Below are 23,490 nucleotides of genomic sequence, written 5' to 3'. Positions count from 1 at the left end.
GCTGGTGTTGTAATCCGGGGGTCCCGGCTTCAAAACCTCCACCCTGCCACTGGCTGGATTCGTCTGCCTCCTGCCAGATTTTTAACTTTGTAATGTTCATTTAAAATATTTGTTTCAATGGCATGCCTGTTACTAGCCGTTGAAGAGATATGAAGCAAAGTGCATGACTACTATAAACAACATTTACATTTTTTACATTCCTTGAAGCATTGAAGCTTTTAGTCTGCTTGAATCACACACACTTGTGCATACCGTTTAATTTTTCTTTTTCTTTGTTTTAGATTGTGATATGAATATGAAACGAGAAAAAATGAAACTCGATCTGGTGTTAAAAAAACTTAACCAAATATAATGGTTTTGTTTACAGGACCACTCTGGAAAAAACTCATATTAACGATATGAGAAGGACAAGGGCGACTAGGAAAGTTAACACGAGAAACAGTTGAAACTGTTAAGGGGCGAGGCTGGTAAGGGTTAGCGTGATTGAAATTTACCGAAGGATTAAGTCACGCTGGTGTTTCGTAGTAATATTGGACTGTTTGAAGTAACCTGAAATCATGCCCTCCCTCCCTACAAAAAATACGAACGCCTGTGATCGCAGGTTAGATTGATTGATTAGATCAATCAACGTGTGTTCGCTTCTCACTTCTTCCCAGGAGCATAGGTCATAAACAGTCTCCCTCCACGGCCTCCTGTTCTGACTGTACGTGGGTTATAGGAAGATAATCCAACAACAATTTTTAAGTGTCTTTATAGCATTTAATCAACTCCATTAAGTTTACAATCACACGTCAGTAATACTACTGTATTAATTGAGTGAGTAACTTTAGAATCAAAGGCGAGCGGGATGACTACTCATAGTCATTAACATGCAGTTTACTTGATGAAGTCGTTACAAATCACTTGATATATCAGTAAGGGAGAAGTTATAATGCAGCTAAGCTAAATCAATTTTTTCGTTGATGGACGATTAAATAGGGCTTACATAACGCTACACTTTGGTATGGCAGCAGCAACTCCCGCCAAAGCTGGTATTACTTGCAGCGCTCTATCAAAGAATCCTGGCTTTTTAACCTCATGCTGTCTATTCTGGTTCTGCTGCAGCTGTTGTTTCAAACTCTCCACCGCCATTTGCTGCATTCCTTCATTTGATTTCTGCATTTGCACAAGTCGTTCGTTTAATGCCCGATTTTCTTGCATAAAAGCTCGTCTGTCCTCTTCAGCCTGCTTCATGCTCACCTTCATCATGTTATCCACGTGATCTCGTTGAGCCTTTGCTTCCGCTTGCATCTGTTCACGGAGTCTCTTTGTTTCCTCTGCCTGTTTTGCTTGTAACATTTCTATCTGTTTTGAGAGACAATAATAACTGAGAAATAATAAATGTTTGTTGTAGCGATTGGTAAATGATGAAACCAGCATCTTATGTGGCTTCCAAACGAAACTTGCTGAGAAAATAAGTCTCTCTTCTGCAGGGAGTGGACAAATGTGTAAACCAAATCTAGTTATTTCAACAAAACACTCTCCGGGCATTCTTCGAGACTTAAACGTGAACAATCTGCAGGCCACACTGCCTTCTGTCTCAAATAAAATACTGCAAAAGAAAGCGCGGCATGCACAGCGTCTTACAAATACCATGATAAGGAAGCGTTATACAAGATCAAAATCAAAACTCTTTTAACACTCATTCATACATTTTCTGTTACTTTAGTTAGAAGAATTTTGTTTCAGTCAAGACGGTTTTCCATAGGTGATGAGATTCTTCTTGGTGTTGGTATTTGTCATAAAAAGGTAAGGAAAATCTATGACCAATTACAGAGGATTACGTCACTACTGTCTTACTTCCATGTGTCGCTCGTGATTTTCTTGTTGTAAGCGAGCGTATTCTTCCTGACAAAAACGAAAACAATAATTGATTAATAACGTACTAAGTAATTGCTTATAGTTACATTTCATGGTTGATAGGCAATGTGCGTTTACTGTATAGAAATAAATATTTTTTTGTATGATTGTTGTTTTGTAGTGTCCTTTACTAGTTGGAAATTGGTAGCTAGTGAAAAACTATCCTTCAACTGTTGCAGAACACCCAGGTATTGCTGCATTTCTTTATGAATTCCTAGGTTAACCGAGGAAAAAGGAAGCTGAGCTGTCATTGAACTAAAACGCATCGAAAAGATTTGTTTAAGTTGATGGGTTCATCATCATCATCTTCATGTTTTTTTAACCCTCGGATTTCAGAGTAGCTTGTACAGCTAATATCTCCGAGCATTTCAACAGTACACAGCACGATGGGCAAAGGCCAGACCATAACACCGGGAAACTCCATGCCCTACTCTTTACGAAAAGTGTGTGGGTTCTTTTACGTCCCCTGCTTACCTTATCACTGAAGACGCAGGAGACCAGGCCTACCGGCAAGATCGCCCTACCCGTGAAGACTAGAATATCTAAACATTTGCAGATGTTTTTGCAAAGGCGGCATATTCTCCTCAGTTATTTTAAGACCCTGAGTGTTGGTCCGGTCTGGGACTCGAACTCCAGACCTCCCGCACTGTAGTCCGGCGCTCTACCAACTGAGCTAAACGGTCGACGGTTTATGTGTAATAATAATAATAATCTAATTTATATAGCGCTAAAATATATATAAAAAAACTATTCTAAAGCGCAGGTGTATGTGTACATGAAAAATGAAGCTATTTTGCTCTGGTAAAAATCACCAAAAAGTAGGCGATAATAACTGGTGACGCTTTATTCATCTCAGGCGGTAAAAATAGTTGAGAAGGTCGTGGATTATAATTTTACCGGCTTCAATCTTCCCACCCCCTTTCTCTTTTATCAATGTTGCCTGACAGCAGATTTTGTTTCTTTCTGCATTGTCTCAAGTATTTTGCAAATGGTCGTGGGATCTGCCTTTGTAAAACAAATTTCTTAACTTTTTAATGACTTAAAATGAACAGATTTACAGCTTGTTCCTTTTGCAGTCCTATAAAAAAATACTATTATCTTTTTGTTATCTTTTTAAGTTGGGAAAGCGTTGGAATTGTTTATTTCACGTTGTTTGGGGATTTTCCACCTTCCTGCGACCGTCGGATTCTGTTGTAGTTTCATTCACCCTGAATACTTCCAAAAGCCTAGTAGCAAAACTGAACCTAAACCCTGACCCTTTTTTAGGATAAAGAAAGCGAAAATTGATTCCTTTTTAAGGCCAAAAACCGTAAAAAGGCACCCAATTTAAAGGGAGAAGGATCGTTCCGTGACGAATTAAATGACGTCTAACCGCGCACAGCAAAACACAAATCTTTATAAAATCACTTTACTAATACTTGAACGGGTTTAAAGATACCTTTTTTTCGTTTAGCTAGGCGTTTATTTTACCTGATATAATTTAGGTACCCTATCTAAGGATCACTCTTGGAACAGAATGCCAAAAGGAGCAGAAATGATACCCTATTTAAGGACCGAGAACCTAAAAACCATACCCTATACCGCGGCACATACAGATATTGCCCGTATATAAGAGTACCTCCCACCCCCCCCCCCCCCCCGTTTTGTATCCTTCGTATCTTCATGACTCGTAACGTTTCTTACTAAATTGATTTGAGTAAGAAAACGATCGTGTTCGGCCGGAATCACGAATCACGTCTTCAAAATTAGCAGATCACGCGTCGTAGTAGACTGGCAATTCACAGATCACGGCCAGATTTGAGCTGTTTAAAAGTGTCACGCGATAATTTTTGCCAAAATCACGCTCACGTATAACCTCTTTACTACAGTATGGGGCCCAGTTCTCGGCCACTTTTGACGTATACTTGTATTTCTTACCTCAGAAGAACCGCAGGAACTTGAAATTTCGCCCAGAGCTAGCTACATTATTCAGCTTTTTGGTGTAAAGCTTTCGGCTTGTCAACGCATAATTTGGCCGAGCAATAGTAAAAATAAGTGTTCCGTTTGTGGGCCCGGTTCTCGGCTACCTTGGCCCAGTTCTCGGCCACTAAAAAGCTTGTGCGTAATTATCTGTAAAAAAAAATGCTCAATTAATTTTCACAGTCATTAAATCACTCTGCAAACCTATTTATGTTATATCGATCCCAAATTATGTTTATGAGGCTTTGTTTTAATTTAGAAAAGAAGGTTTATAACGCGCCTAGTTGCCTATGTGCAGGTTCTGGCAAAACCGCATTGTGTGACCCGTGCATTTAGATGGTTTATTTTGCAGTGAAAAGGTCTTGAAAAAGTTAGGTGTTGTAGAAATAATAGACAATACAAGAGCCATTTCTTTCTTTCATTCTGGCAGCAGCAGATGAAATTATATTAAAAACCAAGCGCTAAGCTGTGCTAGCGTGCAGGGTGGCCGAGAACTGGCAAATACGCAAACGTCGCAAGAAAAACATTCGTAGTAAATTAAGACCCAAAAATACAACGGTTCAACGAAAAGTTAACTAAAGCAGAAAGCTGAATTATTCTACGTTTCACATGCCCAAAATTAGCTCGTTTGGTGGGGGCTTTTGGATAAAATACGAATATAACTACATCCATGAATTTTAATGAGCCGTAAACAAACAAATTTTTCGGGAAAACAAATTCACCTACTTCCGCGTAAACGTGAGCTTTCTATATCGAGTTGAACGATCAAACTCAAGATACTTTAAGCACATGAACCAGTCTATCGTTTGAAGGAAATTACCTTTTTTTTTAATTCAACTGGAGCGTGAAAAAAATGCGTTAAACACAAAGTGGCCGAGAACTGGGCCCCATACTGTACTCTACCTCAGAGCTAGGAAAACAAAATCATACGGTATACGTTAAGGGAAAACATCACAACAAAATGCTCATGTCACTTTATCTTTTACGATAAATGCAAATTTTATAAAATTCGAGAAAAACAGACCGCGGCATTTGCATGCCTTTAATTTCGTGACCATCATTGCGTGACATGTCCGTGTCCACAACAATGAAATCCTGCACGCGAGGTTGAGCGAGGGTTTTTGCCAAGGTGTACTTATTTCCTTCATATGAAAACCACTTACAAATTTTTTAAACCAAATTATAAGCATTGCATGCAGCGATCAACTAATCAGTTCTTATGAGTGAAATCGAACACGCTGTGGCAAAGCTGATACATACAGTACTACTGCCACGTGATCACAGCTTACCATATTTGGAAGTGAGCCTCTCGAACATTCGCTGCGCTCTGTGGGTTGTGGAAGCGCTTTCGCTTCGTTGTCAGTTTAGCGTGTTTAGAGGCCTGCAATCTCAGTTCGTAGCGTTACCCTCAAAAGAGAAAAGAACGCTTGTTATATGAGATTACACTGTCAACCATTATCAAGTTTGCTGTTTCTTCGATCCAGTGTGAGTGGACCAAACGGACGATCAAGGTATGCATGATTTCATTCACGAAGAGTTGACTTGGTTTACACGACAACTAAGGTTATAAATGAACTTTTTAGCCCCCTTTTGCTATAAAAAGGCTATTTTACGAATGAAGTTGATCTTAATCTTGTTGGATAGCGAAGTCTACCAATGTTGATCGCGCACTTTACTATGCCCGGGTTGCTACGCTATAACTTCCGCTTTCAGTTGCTAAAATTTGCATTTAAGCTTACTACCATTTTCCAGGTGGTGTGCGCACTATGACCGCAATGCATTATTTTGATCAATTTCCAACATGGCGGAAGATTGTTGTGATGCGAGCGGTTTTTCGGGTGAGTTTGATCATCGTTTGCACAACATTCGCTGGCCTTTTCTCTGCTTAAATATTAGATTTGGATAGGTCGGGAATAGGTAAGTTAGTTTTTTGCGTCGAAAGTCTAACATTTAAAGCGTATCATGGTAAATTTGGTCATTTTCTCGAACAAGGTAAAATGGCCGACTTTTTTCTTCGTCTAGTAGGTCGGACGTTTTTGTTGAACACGGCTTTCAGCTAGTGGTGCTTGGCGTAAAATTATAATACAACAAAAGCTTAGACAATATCCAATATGGGAAACATAATGCACCAGTATGCACCAGTCGATTTACACCGTTTTGACTGAACGAAAATGTCCCTTTTTGAGTGTTAATCGTCTGTACTATTGAAGTTTCCTGCGTCGAGTTGGTACCGAGTTCAGCACTTTCATTATACAAATTTCCAATGTTTTTGGAAGTTATGTTGTTTGCTTCAAAATGATTTAATTATGTGTTCTTTGGGAGTTAGGAGAATCCAATTTAAGAGAAAAAGTTGCTGTAGATGATCAAGATGAACGTCAAAAGGGCGCTAGTTTACTGAAGAAGCAAGCGAATTATTTGTTTGTACTGTACTGATTCTTATGTCACGGTTGAATTATAGTTCCTTTTGAACACCCAAATTAATTTTTCAGTCTGTTTCATTATTTAAGGGACTGAGAAGATAATAAATTGCTATTTTGTTGCATAAATTGCTTTTACCCAAGTGGACCAAGTATTGCCTGTTCCAGGCTCTAGCAAGATAATATGTTGCATTATTTGAGCTTCAGAAGGTCACTTTGAAATGTTTTATTGCATCTGTTGTAAGTAAAAAGTGATTCCACTACAACATTTGTGGAGACTTCATGTACAGCAAAATAATGTTGTGGAAGTGAGAAGTTCAATAAATTGTTTAAAACTTTATGAGGTTCAAATTGGTTCTGTTCATTATTTTGCAAGTGGTTATCCTGCTTATTACAGAAGAGAAAAACCCTGGTTAGTTTTGTCTCTGTCTGACACAGGCATCAAGCTTTTTGGCCAAGAGTATTTCATTTAATTTGTTGAGCTTGGTAACAGGAAAAAAATAAGTCCTGCCTCCTACTCATTTGATGTCAAATTATCAAGTCTGCAATTTTCCAGCCAAGTTGCCCAGCAGACTGGAGCTTATACCAGTTTCAGGAGCTTGAAGAGACTAGGAGTATTCTCCCCCCTCCCCTCCTGAATGGGATGTTAGTTAGTCTATCACAGGGTTACCCCCAGCAGTAAACTTGCCAGTACCCATTTTGCACCTGCGTAGAAGGAGGCACTATAAGAGTATTAGTGTCGTGCCCAAAAACACAACACAATGACCGGGGCCATGGTTTGAATCAGGACTGCTCAATCCAGAGTCCGGTGCACTACTCTTCCATACCACTCTTAAATTATCAAGACACTAATGGAAATATTATAATTATTATTATTATGAAATGACACAGTGTTTCTTTCACAATGTTTTATTTATGCAAATTTTAGCAACCTTCAGCATCTGAGGTTGTCACTGTATCTGGTTGGTTTATTCTTGATTATGAAGCTTCCCCTGGAGAAAAAAATTCTGTCTCCAAAGTTATCCTCCAGACCTGTGCATTTTATATTCAGTTGCTGTTGCAGTGTAATATCCCTGAATAAAATTAAAGAAAAAACTTGATTATAAACCAGTTCTGTTATAATTGAAGTTGCAGTAATAAATGGAAGTACCATAAACAATCATGGTCTGTATACACACAACAGTAGCAGGGGGAGGGCTTCCAGTGAGATATTCACAAAAGTTAAAGTACGAGCTGTTTTTGCAAATAACTGTGGTTGGCTCAAAATTACATGAATTAAAAGAATGCACTTGGTCCAAATTGGCCTACAACATTAGAGCTTAGCAGCCCTGGAATCTATAGTACATCACTGGTTTCCCCTAGCATTGTATTAGGTTGCCCTAGTATAGTTGAGAGAGTCACTTGTGAGATAATTATAGACTCAATGACACAAAACACCCCCAGTCAGCCTTCGAACAAGGTCCAGAGGATCTTATTTTTCTAATGGCAGCTAGTAATCAAGCCTACATTGTAAGGTATGTAGCCAGATTAAAAGTGCTAACAGAAACTCAGCTGATATATTTTCTGTTTAGACTCTAGCACTGATTTACTTCAGCCCAGCAGACAATTTTTAATTTGCCTAAGTGAGATTTTTTAACATCAAATCAAACCCAAACAATGATATCAAACTAATTTACAAGAACACAATTTTTTAAATTAATTTTACTCAATAACTGTATTTTGAAATCGTAGTTAGTTTGTTGCAGGAATTATCTTTGTTGATCATTTGAAGTGTCGTAAAACCAGAATTTTCTTCGATTTACTGCTGCTAAACACTGTACATCAGTCATTATGAGAGCAAAAATTAATAACTTTTGAAAGCTATAATCCCTTAAGCACTTTTCGAAATAAAGAATAAGAAATAAGAAACAGAAGCAAAACAATTAGGAAGATTATTAGCTTTAATGGTTAGTGAAAAGTATGCCGTGAAAAGTAATACAAAATAAATCAGGACACGTAACATAAATAACATCAACATGTGACAAATATGTTTTCCTCATTTCAAATCAAGGTACGATATACTTGTTCGTAGTGGTTAATAAAGCTAAAGGGCAACCGCCTTGTGAACATTACATGGTTATATTTAGGCTTAGCACATCCTACATCGTGTTTAAATAAAGGTTGCTTAAACTATGTTTACAAGCATGATTCTTACCTCTGGCTTTGATGCAAGTCCCGTCTAGACACACAAAACCGATATTTTTAACTCCACGCACTGAAGTCTGAGGAAATCTTTGATTCCAAAGATCGACAACATGTCAAACTAAGATATACATCGAAAGAATCACAAAAGCGGCGTTATTTTGAACAGAAATAAGCAATTTTGGCGTTCACAAGAGATCCTCACACGATGGCCGCCATGAGCAAATGATGCGAAACCGAAACAACTACCAGCGTGCATTGCGGTCGTAGCACGCACACCACCTGACCATTTTCGAGCGACCGTGAAAGGCAAACTTTTTTCCGCGTTTTTTCAAGGGTAAAACATTCAAGTTTGACTAGACAAACCGTCGCGTTTTTCAACTGAACCAATTAACGTTTGGAGCGTCAACATGTCAAGTTTGACAGCTCCGCCGGTGTGTTTCTGCACATGAAACAATGGTTTTGAAAACTTTTGCGTTGACTTTTTATATTTCTTCAATGAATGTCGACAGAAAAGGGCGGCTCTACATTTCTGGCAATTGTTGTGACAGCGATCAGCGATTGTCTATTTATTTTTTTTTATTTTGAGAGTATTTTTTACGTTAAACAACGTTAAATGGTTTACTTGTAAAACGCGACAGTTTGTCTAGACAAACTTGAATGTTTTACACGTGAGAAAACGCAGAAAAAAGTTTGCTTTTCACGGTCGCTCGAAAATGGTAGTAATCAGTGAACTGTTCAAAATAATCCCCTTGGCTTTGAAAATCGGTGTTTAAGTGGTATCCAATTATTTGTGAACGTTTTTTGTAAAGTGTTGTTATTTTGGTTGTATTCATGGAATTTATATAAACGTAAGATAATCAAGGAGCATTTTGCCCGGCATTTTGCTGCATTGATTATTATTGTTTGGAGCAATGTTTGGGGCATATTCATGGGGCGTGAGTAATTATAAACAGTGAGAATTGACACATTATGCTCCTGCATTTGAGTAGAAGTATAATGTGCAGGTATCAGCTGCCATTCTGATCTCCAGGTAATGCCTAGGCACCTGACACCGGTATGGTAATGATTTATAACACAAAATTAATTTGCCCCAGAGATAGGGGGCATTAGAAAGGGCCACCACAGATTAGACATTTAGTTGTGGCAACTATTTGTTACCAACAACTTTCTGTCATGGACAATTAATTCTGTCTGATGGAAGCATTCCACGCATTGGAGTGCTTGTTGTCGAAGTCAGGCAGGTGGAGCTTGGGAACTAATGTTCAATATTATATACATTTCGCCGATAAAAGGTTAAAAATAAAACTTAAGGTAAAAGCTGTTAAAATTGATGCTAAACGTTTTCGATCTGTTCGATCTGTTTAGTTGCACTCTGATGATGATCGAACAGATCGAAAACGTTTAGCATCAATTTTAACAGCTTTTACCTTAAGTTTTATTTTTAATGTTCAATATGCATGCTCAAAATGCAGTGTTTGTTATTGGTTGTCAAAACGGCAGCCGCCAGTAAAAAGAATGCTCAAGAAAATGAATTTCCTAATGGTAGAAAACAAGATATAACAGGTGTTATTTGCAATTATATTCTAATTTGCTCCCTGCTCAATGGAATATAAAAATTATAACATTTATTATGCAAATTATAGGCAACCGCTTTAAGGAGGCTCGATGTAGTTTTTTTAGCCGAAGGGTGGTTGTTTTGAAAATTAAAATTAACTAGGAAGCCAATCTTCAATTTTTGCCAAAATACACCATAATGATCAAATATGACCAAATTTAAATTTTTTACCCATCACTTTGTCACAAAGGTTACCATAGCAACCATTGACGCTTTCTTTTGTTCTCAAACAGGCTCGATTTTCTCGAAATCTAGACTGACTCTTGGTATTCATTTTTTTATATGTTCAAGTAAAGTAGATTAACTAACTGTTGACGAAATTTTAGAAAAAATTAATCTGTAAGAGCGTTTATTCAATGAATAAACCTTTGTTATTGGGTATTAAATTTAGAGGGCGAATATGCGGTTGTATGACTCCAATGAATATAAGTGGAGATAACGCAATATAAATACCAACACCCTTTTTTAAAATGAGGTACTGTGACAAACTGCTACAGACACCTCTGAGACTAGGTTATGTAACCCATGATAAATTCAGGAGCCGGCCAATGCCAAGGGCAAGCTAGAGGAACCCATACTTGTGGGGTTGAGGGCAAAATCCATCTAAAATGAAACCACAGTTAAGACTGGGAAATGAGACTCTGCGATAATGCATGCAAGTTGGCAAAATAGACAAAATACAGACAAAATACAAATTATGCTCCAAACCATGCTTAACAACTTTTATTATGCCAGTAAAATCTCTTCCTGCATCCCTTTCCCCTCCCACCACTTAAATAGGCTTCTTTCGATATGTTAAAATTCAGCTCGGTTGCGAGGCCTAGAAGACACAAACAAAAGAAATGAATAAACATCAACCCTCCAAGTAAAGACCATTTTAGTCGCCATGGCGACTACAATTTTGGAACTGGCGAATAAATTGGAATTGAAGTCGCCAGCCTGGCGACTAAAATTGAGAAGAAGGATTGAGAGTGTGAGCTTAATTTAGCAACCAAAATTTTTCACTGGCGACCAAACTTGAGCAGTCGGTGGCCAAATGGCCACTAAGGGAAAAAATAAACTTGGAGGGTTGAACATGCTTGTAAAATTTGTTTTGTTTGTGTTCTCTAGGCCTCCCTACCTGTGTACCAAGCTGGAGTTTAATATATCGAAAGAAGTCTGTTGCAGACAATTCACCAAAATCCCATGATGCATGTGGGATATTTTTTGAAAGGAAACACAGATGTCTCAAACTATCAGAAAACAATATTATTAAACTTTCAAAAGCCTAGTAAGCAAGCCTGTCTTTACTGCACTGAGTGCTTATCAATGTGTTTTTTTTCTCTGCAGTTCACTTGACTTCAAATCCATCAGCTTCCATGTGTAACTAACTGGCCCAGTGTCCAGGGTGGATAATGCTATCTACCGGTAACAGATAAATCACTATCCAGTGGATAAACTACTCTATTTCACTGGATAGTGATTTGTCAGGTGGATAGCATCATTCATCCTTTTTAAACAACTCAGGGGCCTGATGACTGCTGTTGACATCTTACATGTACCTGACTCAGCACCTGTAAAGGTGAGTCACTCACATCTTTAATCATCAGCTAAATCACTACAATAAATCTATACCACTTTTGTACCTCTTTATTAAAATAAAATAAATAAATTACAATTAAAAGGAAATTTGCAGTCTGTGGCATCTTCACAGAGGGGCTCTTCATCCACTGTTTCCTGATTAAATTGGTTTTTGTGGAGGGAGAAAAACTGGAGAACTTGAAAAAAAAAAACCCTTGAACCAAGGACAAGAACCAAACAACAAACTCATCCCACATTATAACACTGGGTCTGAGAATCAAACCTGGGCCACATTTGAGGCATGAGGGAGGTGAGCGCTCTCACTACTGCATTAAAATATTTAATAGACTGGATGTCCTAGCTATATATTGGCACAAATTAAATAAAGTTGCTGGAAATACTTATGCATGACAATTGTCTTCTTTAATTTCTACTTTAGGTATCGCTCAAGAACCAAACTTTTTACTGCATTCAAAGAGTCATGTACAATAATTTTCATTATTGTGAATAGTGGTAAGTATCAAAACCTCTGCTGTCACTTGTACTGTTAAATAGATCCAGGTGCATGCATGTGTGGAAGGTGTGGCAGCCTAATGGTCAGGGTGCTGGGCTCTGGATCCTGCAGTCTGGGCTTGAACCAGTGGCTCGGATCATTATTCTCATAGTACATCTCTCCACCCAGGTGTATGAATGGATACTAGCAAAATTTATGCTGGAGGTTATCTTTGCAACTGACTAGCATTCCACCTGGAAGGGGGGGGGGGGGTACTCCTAGTTAATGCTTTATGCCACAGAAACCAGAGTTACTGTACACTGTATTATATAGCATCATTGGTCAGTAGACTTAACTGACATGTAAATACACATAAAATTTTGTGTCAAGGAATATTACTGATTTATTTGACTATAATTAATGTCACTGCCACATTTCATTCTAGGATTTTGTTAAAATTTGTGCTACTGCATAGAAGTTGATTTGTAATTTTTTTTTTCATGGTTGCTTTCTAGGAGCATTCTCAAAATCAGTTTATAAAAATGGCAAAAGCTGCAATGGACACTTCTGGTAGCAGTTCAAATGATGTTCCACCTGAGCTAAGTGTTCATGTTCCATCCATAAGAGATATTCGAGCACCACTAAAGGATCCAGATGACACAAATCTGCCTGTTGAATTCCTGTTAGTGACGGTCAAGAACTGTGAGTTCATAGCTTGTTACATGCAGTTGAAAGATCCATTTAGAACCTGGTTTGATGGTGTAGGTTATGTTTACTTTGGAGACATGTGTGCAGGTCAAGAGGAGAAAGTAAGAGTTGCTTTGATAAGATGCAACAAAGGTTCAACTGGTCCTGGCAGCTCTCTGATTACTGTCAAAAATGCCGTCACTAAACTAAGACCCAAGGGTGTCATTTCTGTAGGAACCTGCAGTGGTCTGAACCCCGAGAAAACCAAGTTAGGAGATATTGTTGTCTCTGCGAAATTAACCACGTATGCATCCAAAATAGTTACCAGTACTGGAGAGCAATCAACTGGCATGAGAAGTTATGTTAGCCGACATTTTCTTGACCTCATCAAACATGCAGGCGATGGCTGGGAGGCACCTTTGAAAAACCCTGAAACACGAGAAGTTAAAATACATTGTGATGGTGAGTTTTTGAGTGGCCCTGAGCAGGTCAGTGCTGGATGGCGGCGTGAGGAACTGGCTAAGAACTATCCACTGGCATCTGCAATAGAAATGGAAGGTGAAGGTAGGTTGGTTGTCATTCATCAGTTGGTCTCCTGACTGATTACAGTAATGTAATATTACACTTGTAAGCAATGGGTTGTTCTTTTTGTCATTTGAAAGGCTTTTTAGTGGCTTTAATTTCTTTAGATCCATTTCAAGTCGACCTTTTTTTTTGGGGGGGGGGGGCTCACTGTAGCTTAGTTCCTTTCCCCCTGGTGGGGGTAGGGCAGGGGGTACACTGTAGACTTGCATTTTATCATCTTATAAAGGGAAGGGGTCTAGCAGCCCAGCTGTAATAAAGATTTGTTGCATGGTCAACATTATCCTTAGTTGAATGCATTTCAAAGACATTAGTCATGAGCACCTGCATACAGTGTTCCTATAATTAATTCCTCTAACCCATCCTTCATGCAGTCATCAATGAGTAACAAATAAACATAGCTTTTAAGTTAAAAAAATAGGGGTGCAGTGTATTTCTACAATATCCATTAATTCGCCTAATCAGTTACCGTAATGATTCGATTTAGCGCCCGGGGCGCTTATTTACTTTTGGCACCTCAAGGGAGGGCGCTTATTCGAGACAGGGCGCTTATTTAATTTTTTGAGAAACAATCAAATGTATCTAACAATAACCGAACTGTAACAGTCAGAAATTGTTAAAAATTCAGTTACTTTTAAAATAATTGTTCATTTTAGCAGTAAATATATACACGAACTGTACGGTGAACGTCAATGACTTCAGTAGGGGCAGTTACTCAAATTATAGGGGCACTTATTAGAATAGGGGTGCTTATAAGAATGGGGGCGCTAATTAGAATGGGGGCGCTTATTGGAATAGGGGCGCTTATTTACAAAAACACATTCGAAGGGGGGCGCTTATTCGGAAGGAGGGCGCTAAATCGAATCATTACGGTAGTTGCATCATACCTTTACTAAGTGATGAGACACTGGAAATCCTGACCACTGAAAAATCAATTCAGTGGCTCAGTAAGATTCAATCCCACGACCCTCAGGTTAAAAGTCCACTGCTTTACCATATATTAGCAACAGAGCCAACATTTATGGCTGAGGATGATACTAAAGTAGAATCAAAACACTTTAGTTAATATTACTGTTTGTCCCACAAGTTTACACTCTTGCATGTACAGTACTGTTTCATTTTTCAGGAATTTACAAGGCTGCATTTGATTTTTCTGCGGGTTTTTTTTTTTTGCTGCGTTTCATTTTTCAGGAATTTTCACGGCTGCATTTGATGATCAGATTGAATGGCTAGTAGTTAAAGGAATCACAGATTATGCTGATGGCACTGAGTGCATATCAGAGAATTGGAGTCCTTTTGGTAGTGTGATGGCCGCTTCTGTTGTTGCAAATATTTTGAGTGATCCTGTTGTTTTCCGAGGATGGTGCCATTACAAAGGTAAGTGAACACAAAACAGTGTGTAGTGTCATCCCAGCTTCACTTGGTACCTTGATATTTGAAACAATCCTATATTGTTTTTAAGGTGTCGATTACAAAACATGGTGTCGATCCATGTGATAAGGTTCCTTAGAGCTTTTACCAGATAGATAGATAGATAAACTTTATAGATAGATAAACTTTATTAATGTGTCAAGGCCACATAGCCTGGGAAAATCCCATACTAATTTGGGGACACAATTAATAGGTATTAAAAAATATGTAAAAAGAGAATTTAAAATACTAGAGCTATATAAAATATTTATGATAATTAGATATTAAAAAAATATTTACAAGGAGAATTTAAAATACTTAAAGCTATATAAAGATAATTATGATGAGCAGATATAAAAAAAAAAATATGTAAAAGAGAATTAAAAATACTTAAAACTGTATAAAATAATTATGAGGAGCAGAGGGAACAGCCCTTGCAGCCATCATCTATGAGCAGACTAATATCGTATTTGCGTATCTGTTTCCTAAAAATATTTAAAGTTTCAGCTGATCTTATGTCTGGGGATAATGTTCCCCACAATTTTGGTCCAAGATATCGCAAAGAATGTTTACCATATGTAACCGTATTGAAACTTCTCAGTCTTCTACAAATGGTGGTTTGCAATTTGGTGATGTTTGTGCCAATTGTGTAAGTAATGGTCTGTCCAGTAACATTCATGTTTTTTTTTTCTCTTACCCTTTGCTCTGTATTAGTCAAAACAGGCACCACTTTTATGGTTTTTAGTGACTTTGCCCCAGTTAAGAAAATGTACATCTAGGATTTTGTAACCGCTTAGATTCATTGTTCGTAAATCTTTGTAAAAATATAATTGCGTCCTTACAAGTTTAATTTAAGCGCTTTAGTGTTTTTTTCCCCAGAGGAATTTAGTTAAAAATTAACTTAACATAGTGCTGGTGTGATTAAACAGTAGATGTTTTAAACGTGCAGATGTTTTAGCAGAGCCAAGTTCAGCCAAGCGCATCAAACTTGAAAGTATTTTTAGATATGAATAAAATGATAAATAATTATATATTAAAATATCATTTAGGGCAAAAGCTTTACTGGAACTACTTGTACAAAACTCTAACTACAAATTGACTTAAAACTGCACAGCAAATTTTCTCACATCCCCTCTTGCTCTGAGAAATGACCCAGACTGTACCTCATTGCTCCTGACAACAAGGCCTGGTTGTTCAAAAGAGTATTAAATCCTAACCTCAGGTTATAATAATCTCTATTTAAGGTGATTCCACAGTATTGAATTGCGCATCCTTTTTGTGCATACTTTTCGCGTCACACATTACAATACGAGATTCCCTTCAGGCTAAGCTCGGTAAGGAAATAAATGGTCGTTTTCTCTTTAACGAGCACGGTGACCCCCATTTTTTAATGCATTAATTTAAATGTCATACTGTTGTCTACAATTTATCGCGTTTTAAAAAAAGTTTAAAATTCTACATTGAGATATTTTGATTTTAATGCCGTAAAAAACACGTTTTTAGGTAGTGCGGTTAACGTGCGCACGAAGCAAAATCTTAAATTTCTTTTCTTATATTAATTCCTGTACAATAAGAATAGTTTTTAAAATAAGATCAAAATCTTTTTTGTTGAACTAGACTATTTCTTTAATGCAAAAATATTTTTTTCTGGAAACAATAGCAATCCCCATTTGGATTACTAGGGTTCCTAATATATATCTCGCGGGTCGTATATTTGCTATAATGCCCATCCATTTTGCACAAAAACTAGCGCGGTGACCCCCATTTTTTATTTCATTTTTTTAATGCTCATAACATAATTGTAACTTGGACCAAGTTTCAGAAAATTTTTAGTACTTCTTCTATTTCAGTGGAATCACCTTAACATGAGGTTAAAATTAAACAACGGTTCAGTTCTGTTCAAATTTAGATTACTGCTAACCCCATAATAAACAATGGGTAGTAAATGACGTGACCTACCCTGCGACATTGGTTAAATCTCTAACCTTTTGTTAGCCTTTTGTTAAACGAAGTAAGATTGAAACAGAGTGGTGAACAAATAGTTTTTCCCTGTCCAGCAAAGGAAAACAAGGCCGAAAAAAGCTAATGTCTTGTTTGAAATTATGCTATAATATAAAATAACTCACAGATACTACGCGCGCTCTGCTTGGTCAAATTGGTCAAAAAAACCTATGTACTATTGTACCGGTAAACTCCCACTTCCGTCCCGACGTGGCCGCACTATGTTCAATTACGCATAAGGACAAAGAATTAGCATTTGTTTTGATGCCTTCTTTTGGTCTATCTGATTGTTAAAACGGAGCATATGATTCTCATTGTGAAAATTTACTGAGGGTGGATCACAAAAATAAATTTTCTCGCCCACCACAAAGGAATTAGAGAAAAAAACGAAAACGCAGAGACAAACTTATGAGAAGGAACACAATAAACACATCGGCTTTCACCGGACTGGAAAAAAATAAAAACATGGGTATCGTTCTATTCAACATTTACTCAGAAATGTTATTTGAAAGGAATTAATACGCTGAGTCCTTGCAATTTGTACGCGCTTTAATTATAATTTTAGTTTTATGTGCTTCCAGTGCTTTCTCCCAAGACTGTTATTCGGCGAAAACGAAAGAATACAGAATAAATAAATTTATATCAAATTTCTAAAGCAGAGTTTGTGAAACTAACCTTTATTCTCAATACCTTCGTTCATCCCTGAAGTTTGTAAACGTGCAAAGTTTTCGTGCAGTCTTTTACTTTCGCGATGAATCGAATGACTCCGGGCACAATTTCCTAGATTCCATGTCAAGAACTTTAAAATCGTTGAATACATTTTGTATCGTGACAGGTTGCCTTTTTCCCTTTTCTTTCTTATGACTTTAATGGCTTCAAGTACGGTGGCCCACAACTGTCACGGCAAAAAGAAAAGCCTCACGGCAAAAAGAAAAACCTCGAGGCAAAAAGAAAAACCTCACGGCAAAAAGAAAAACCTCGCGGCAAAAAGAAAAACCTCACGGCAAAAAGAAAACTCCTCACGGCAAAAAGAAAAATAGGTTCGCACTGCGTACATGTAGAGTCGCCTCATAGAAGCAACAAATTTCGCTGTTGCAAGTTGAAAAAAAAATGTTGCGAAAAGTAGAACTCGGTTCTACTTTGTGCAACCTGTTGCTGCAATTTGCGGCACTGAAATTTGTTGCGAGACAAGTTGAGCACGCGGTAGAAATACGGGCAACAACTCGTTCAACTGGCAATGCAACAATGTTGCGCGACAAAATGAGGGTTTTTTTATCTCGTATTTCGCCGCCTTTAACCAATTAACAAATGGTTAACGCCACAACGTGCACTATTGAGTTATGGATGCACGAGGGAGGTTGCTAACCACGTAAGAAGCGCAAGAATCGTCCATCTCTAGCTTCTATGAGGCGACTCTAGCTATTATGCAACGCCTACTGCAGGTGGCTTTCCTGGATCACCTTGCACCTGTTTATAACTTCTACCAATATTCCTTCGCTACACTGTTGAAGCTTGATAGTTTGACCCTTCCTCTTCACCTATAGTCTATGCCGACAAAATCCTAATAAATGCACTATCGTGACCGAGCAATACAGTAATGCACAAAGCTCAATACAGTCAACTCTCTCTAAGACGGACACGTTCGGGACCGGCCGTAGCTGTCCGTCTTAGAGAGGTGTCCGCTCTGTAGAGAGTCGAGGTAACATGACACCAGTTATTCTGAGATAATGAAGCCAAACAGTTGCATAATGTAACAAACCTTTGCTAACTGCAACAAGACTAAAATAATAAAAGGACCGTATTTGTCTGTTAAAGCAAAAATTGAGAGCTTCTACAAGCTGTAATACTGTAAGTAGAAAATATCCCCTTTAGTGTTCATAAGCGTAAGCAAAAAAGTAATCCGTTAAAGCGTCATTGTTTGTGGTCAGTAAGCTTGGTATACAGGCATTCTTAGGGCGCCGACTAACTTTGCTTTAGGTCGATACGAAGTTTGGAAGTATTTTCACTAATAAAACTGGATAAAAAAACTTCTCAAGTGTCCGTTGTCCGTCTTAGAGAGGTGTCCGTTTTATAGGGAGTTTGGTTACAGTAAAATGACTGAAAAACGGCAGGGACCATCACCAGGTGTCCGTCTTATGAAGGTGTCCATCTTATAGAGGTGTCCGTTAAGAGAGAGTTGACTGTAAAGCTTAGCACTAGATACATGTACGCAGTGCGGACCTATTTTTCTTTTTGCTGTGAGGCTTTTCTTTTCGCCGTGAGGTTTTTCTTTTTGCCGTGAGGTTTTTTCTTTTTGCCGTGAGGTTTTTTCTTTTTGCCGCAAGGTTTTTTCTTTTTGCCGCGAGGTTTTTCTTTTTGCCGTGAGGTTTTTCTTTTTGCCGTGAGGTTTTTCTTTTTGCCGCGAGGTTTTTCTTTTTGCCGCGAGTCTTTTTCTTTTGCCGTGACAGGTGTGGGCCACCGTATTCAAGAGAATTTTTAAACGTTTTTGTCGCGTCAATCCGTGCATTTTGGCAGGAATTGCACATGAACTGTGCATGTGCGCGGCGTTTGACTGCTGTGTGAGTGCTGGCACAATGTAAACAAAAAGCGATTTCAATCTGAACTTTGTAGACAGTTTTACATAACCAGTAAAGGCAGGACACTATTCTGAAGCTATACAACAGACTATGAGAAGTTTGATTGATTTACCAATTAAATGGTGAACAATACTATTTTTGTTCCTGATAATAAGTATTGGATCAGAACTTCTTAAGTAACATTTTGGTACACAAAATGATTATTTTTGTGAATTGGTGGGTGTACTGTGATGCAGGAATGTTATGTGATTGTTGATAATAAACTCTTTAATAAACAGAAAGCTATTCCTGTTTCACGGCACGTCCGCCTTCCACAACAAGTTACTTCTCAGCTATCATAATACATTTGATAGAGGGTGAAAACCGAAAGCAAAGTCTTATGTTCTGTTTTTGCCCACATGTCCAGCCTCCACACCGTTTGATTTGAAGCATTGTCAAGCTCAATTACGCAGACATTACAACACCATGAGTCAGGTGAAAATCACTCCATGGAACCCGAATGACACAGTACACATTGATAAAGTGTACACAAATCTGTCATGGTTGAAAGATAATAAGACGCCCCGTGGTCTAACAGAAGAGAAACTTGAAGACTACAGCATGGTATTCAAGGGCCACATATATTTTAAAAGGCCAAAGAGAATCCTGATTTATGGAAGACCGGGAATTGGAAAAACCACATTTTCGCAAAAGCTGTCTGTCGACTGGTCAAACGACGAAAAAGAAATCCTAAAAAAATTCGACCTTTTACTCACGATTAAATTGCGAGATGTGTGTAACATCAAAGATTTTGGCGATGTTTTAAAGGCTGCTAGCCTGTTAGCTGATGATGATGTCATTTCAGCAGACAGCCTGCAAAAATATGTCCGTGAAAACCAGGAAAAAGTGTTGATAGTCCTGGATGGTTACGACGAGTACAGTGCAGGAGAGTCATCGGATATTCACAAGATATGGAAAGGGAGTCTGCTAAGAGACTGCTGTGTTCTTATGACAACCCGACCAACAGAAGATGATCAGGTGAGAATGTCAAGTGACGTGCAGAGTAGGATCAGAGGTTTTGACAGTAGAGAGCAAGTTGAAGAGTTTTCCAGCAAGTTTCTCAGTGGACGAGAGGAAGTAAAAAGCCTTACGAATTACTTGAGTAAAGAAATGATCTGGGACATTGCAGAGATTCCACTACTTTTGCTGATGTTGTGCTTGATATGGAGAGAGAAAAACCTCAAAAGATTGCCAAAATCAAGATTGGAGCTTTACGAAAGGTTCGTCGAGACTATACTAAATCACATGGTGGTAAAAGAGTCGGGAAAGAGTGTAGAAAGAGACATACTAGGTTTGTACAAAGATGAGCTAACTAAAATCGGAAAGCTAGCCTTAGAAGCTCTTTTGCAAGGGGATGTTTATGTTCCTCGCAAACATTTTGACGCACAAAGTAACAGTCTAAGTGAACCAATGATTAAGGCGGGCCTTTTTCACATTTCTAAACTTTCCAGTGCTGTTCCTGATGAGAACATCTTTTTCTTGCACAAATCAATTCAAGAATTCTTGGCTGCTTGGTTCATCATGCACGGAGGAGAGACGGACAGTGTGTCAAGCATTGACTCACTTGACAAAATTTCTAAGGTGGAGGAAATTTTGAAATTTATGTGTCAGTGGACAGTAGATGGTGCGAGCGCAGTTTTCCGTCTTCTACGGACCATTGGAGAGAACAAAGGTCTCACAGCGTATAACTTCACTAAGACACCTTCCATTGACGATTTTTCAGACTATCAAAGAAAGTTTATTTCTATCAGTTTAGATTGTTTGCTTTGCTCTCCAGCCTCATACAGGCAAAGTTTGTTCCTTTTGTTTCTCAAATGCGTTCATGATGTTCTAGTACTAAATGAGGAACAGGTTCGAATTGCTGCCAGAGAACACTTACTGAAATCCACCAGTAGTATTCCAAATTATGTATATTTCTACTCCAAGTACAGTGAAACAGCAATTGATGATGACATTTTCTGTATAATACTTGATTTGAACACAGCCGTTGCACCTTGTTCGGGGGAGATCATGACTTTTAAAAGGTATGCCAATGTATTGGTAAGAGGTTTTTTCATAAAGAAAGAAGGACAGCAAATGTTCTTCTATCTTACTAGTATTAAAAGAGCATTCGGTAGTGCTCTGCCTACTGAACTGCTTACTGAACTCACATCAGCACCAGTGTCTCCTTTTCAGAAGCCTTTTGATGACCTGTCAAAGAATCAAGACAACAGCAGAGCTTTAGATTTGCCTGAGAACGTGCCGGAGCAGACTCGACAGCATTGCCTGTCGTTCGTCAGAGAGATTGAAATTCACATTCCAACAAGTGAGGAGCTCATGGTCGTGAATAAGGTGTTGCCTTTTATAACGAGTACTAGAAATGTAGATATCGTGTCTTATATCGTTGCATACGACACTCAGTTATTAGAGAGTTTGGTTTCCAATATACAATTTACTAAAAATCTCCACAGCTTAACTTTTTACAATGTCGATTTGTCAGCAAAGTGTGCTACTGACATTGCTCGGTCACTGCACCAGGCTCCTAGCTTACGTGAGCTCAACTTGTCACGGAATCCTTTATGCAGTGGTGTGAGTGATTTGGCTGCGAACCTTTACCATGTGTCACAGTTGACTAAATTAGAGTTGCGTAATGTCGGGATGGGAGAAAAGGAGAGTGAAATACTTGCTACTTCGCTAAAAGATTTAAAGAAGTTACAAGTACTGGATTTATCAGACAACCCAATGGGTCATGGGATCATTGAACTGGCTAAAAACCTGAACAGTGTTCCTCGTTTGACCCAGCTGTGGTTGCATGATACTCAGATTGGCGAGGAGGAAGTATCAGCACTGGCCCGTGCACTGAAGTATGTACCAGAGCTGGAGTCGCTTAACCTAGGGTTCAATCCACTCGGCCGAGGAGTCAGTGATCTGATCCAGGATCTCAGCAGTATTCCTAAGCTGAAGTACATGTACCTGCGTGGTTGTAAGATGACAAAGAATGAAGCCAAAGAGTTTTGTGCAGAAGAACTTGGATCGGAGCATATACACATCTACACTGATTACCATGTAAGTGTTTTATTTTTGTCGACATTTGCGTCTTAATAAGCTGCTTATTAATAAAATCAATTTGTACCAGCAGTCTGAATGAAAGGAAATATACTGACTTTGGAACATTCATTATTGTTTAAAGATTTCCCTTATTTGCGAAAGAAATATTTGTGAATTATCATTTACCTGTATATATACAGTATACAAATGGTTTTAACAGATCTAAAAATATAAAAGGATACTCTGAATTTTTGATCGCCTTCTGCAGTCTTCTTTAGAAAATGATGATTTTGCAAGGTTCGCAGAATTCAAATAAGTTGCATTGACGTTATTGTTCGTTGCCTCCCTGGGGAGCAACTAGCGATGCGTAAACCCTTGGGAAGGGCGCTCTTTCGTTTATAGTGTTCTTGTCGAGGAAAGAATGTAAAGACTCCAGAAACAGTCTTTTGTTCTTGCTGCTTACACCTGTTTCAAGAATTTCAGCGTTACTTGGATGTATGTCGTGGCCGATGTCTGCATGATGTTTAATTGCGGAGTTGATATTTCCGTTTGTTCCGGGCTTGTGTTCGGCTCCTCGCGAGTTCCAGCTTCTTTTGCTTTCCCCAACGTATGCAAATGAGAGTGTCCTGCAAGACACTTCGTATACAATTCCTTTCAACCGCTCTTTATTCGGTCGGTCCTTGGGCTTTTTGAAGATATTTCCTAACGTTCGTACTGGTTTAAATGTTGTCTTGATGTTTTAGCGGCTCAAAATCCGTCGAACGCGCTCCGACACTCCTTTCACGTCCGGGATGGACGTGTATGCCTTCGGATTCTCCTGGGTTCTTGGTTGCGTGTTTGTTTTGTTTGACTCGCCAGCTCACTTGATGAAGCTCTCGGGGTAACCGTTAACTTTTAAGTAATTAATAACGCGTTGTTTCTCGTTTTGTGTCTGCGCGGTTGTTGATGGAATGCACTTAGCTCGGTCCATTATAGTCTTAACGACAGCTCTCTTGCTCTGCGCTGGGCTGTGTGAATGGAAGTCTAAATACTTGCTCGTAT

General features: G+C 38.5%; 3 protein-coding genes across 6 annotated transcripts in view; 1 reads left to right on the top strand and 2 right to left on the bottom strand.

Moving 5' to 3' along the window:
* LOC144650580 (NLR family CARD domain-containing protein 4-like) overlaps positions 1-23,490 on the top strand; it is a 220,886-nt gene that overhangs the window by 74,875 nt on the left and 122,521 nt on the right. For 2 of the 4 annotated variants that reach the window (XM_078510285.1, XM_078510286.1), the window contains exon 4: positions 12,643-13,378. In XM_078510285.1, the coding sequence (XP_078366411.1) occupies positions 12,670-13,378 (709 nt within the window). In that variant the 5' untranslated portion in view covers positions 12,643-12,669. Of the gene's footprint in view, positions 1-4,786; positions 5,370-11,403; positions 11,636-12,073; positions 12,148-12,642; positions 13,379-14,587; positions 14,774-19,789; positions 22,468-23,490 lie in introns of those variants that run through there. The other 2 variants (XM_078510284.1, XM_078510283.1) reach the window with 2 other exon arrangements.
* Positions 1-23,490, bottom strand: part of LOC144650626 (uncharacterized) — a 72,438-nt gene that overhangs the window by 2,718 nt on the left and 46,230 nt on the right. The window lies entirely within an intron of this gene.
* Positions 742-1,968, bottom strand: LOC144650648 (uncharacterized). Its single transcript, XM_078510377.1, has 2 exons — positions 1,840-1,968; positions 742-1,344 (listed from the first exon to the last, which is right to left on the bottom strand). Exons 1-2 carry the CDS (start codon positions 1,951-1,953, stop codon positions 982-984), a joined length of 477 nt encoding a protein of 158 aa, XP_078366503.1. The 5' UTR covers positions 1,954-1,968; the 3' UTR covers positions 742-981.

Source organism: Oculina patagonica, chromosome 4, assembly GCF_052425735.1.
Source record: "Oculina patagonica isolate OP01 chromosome 4, crgOcupat, whole genome shotgun sequence".
Lineage (NCBI taxonomy): Eukaryota > Metazoa > Cnidaria > Anthozoa > Scleractinia > Oculinidae > Oculina > Oculina patagonica.
The sequence above is the reverse complement of the archived record's forward strand: the minus strand, read 5'-3'. Positions and strand labels throughout refer to the sequence as shown.

Coding starts and splice junctions, on each gene's coding strand:
- LOC144650648 (XM_078510377.1), bottom strand. CDS start 1,953: ATGAAATGTAACTATAAGCAATTACTTAGTACGTTATTAATCAATTAT. Junction 1,345..1,839: donor ATCACGAGCGACACATGGAA/GTAAGACAGTAG, acceptor CTCTCAAAACAG/ATAGAAATGTTACAAGCAAA.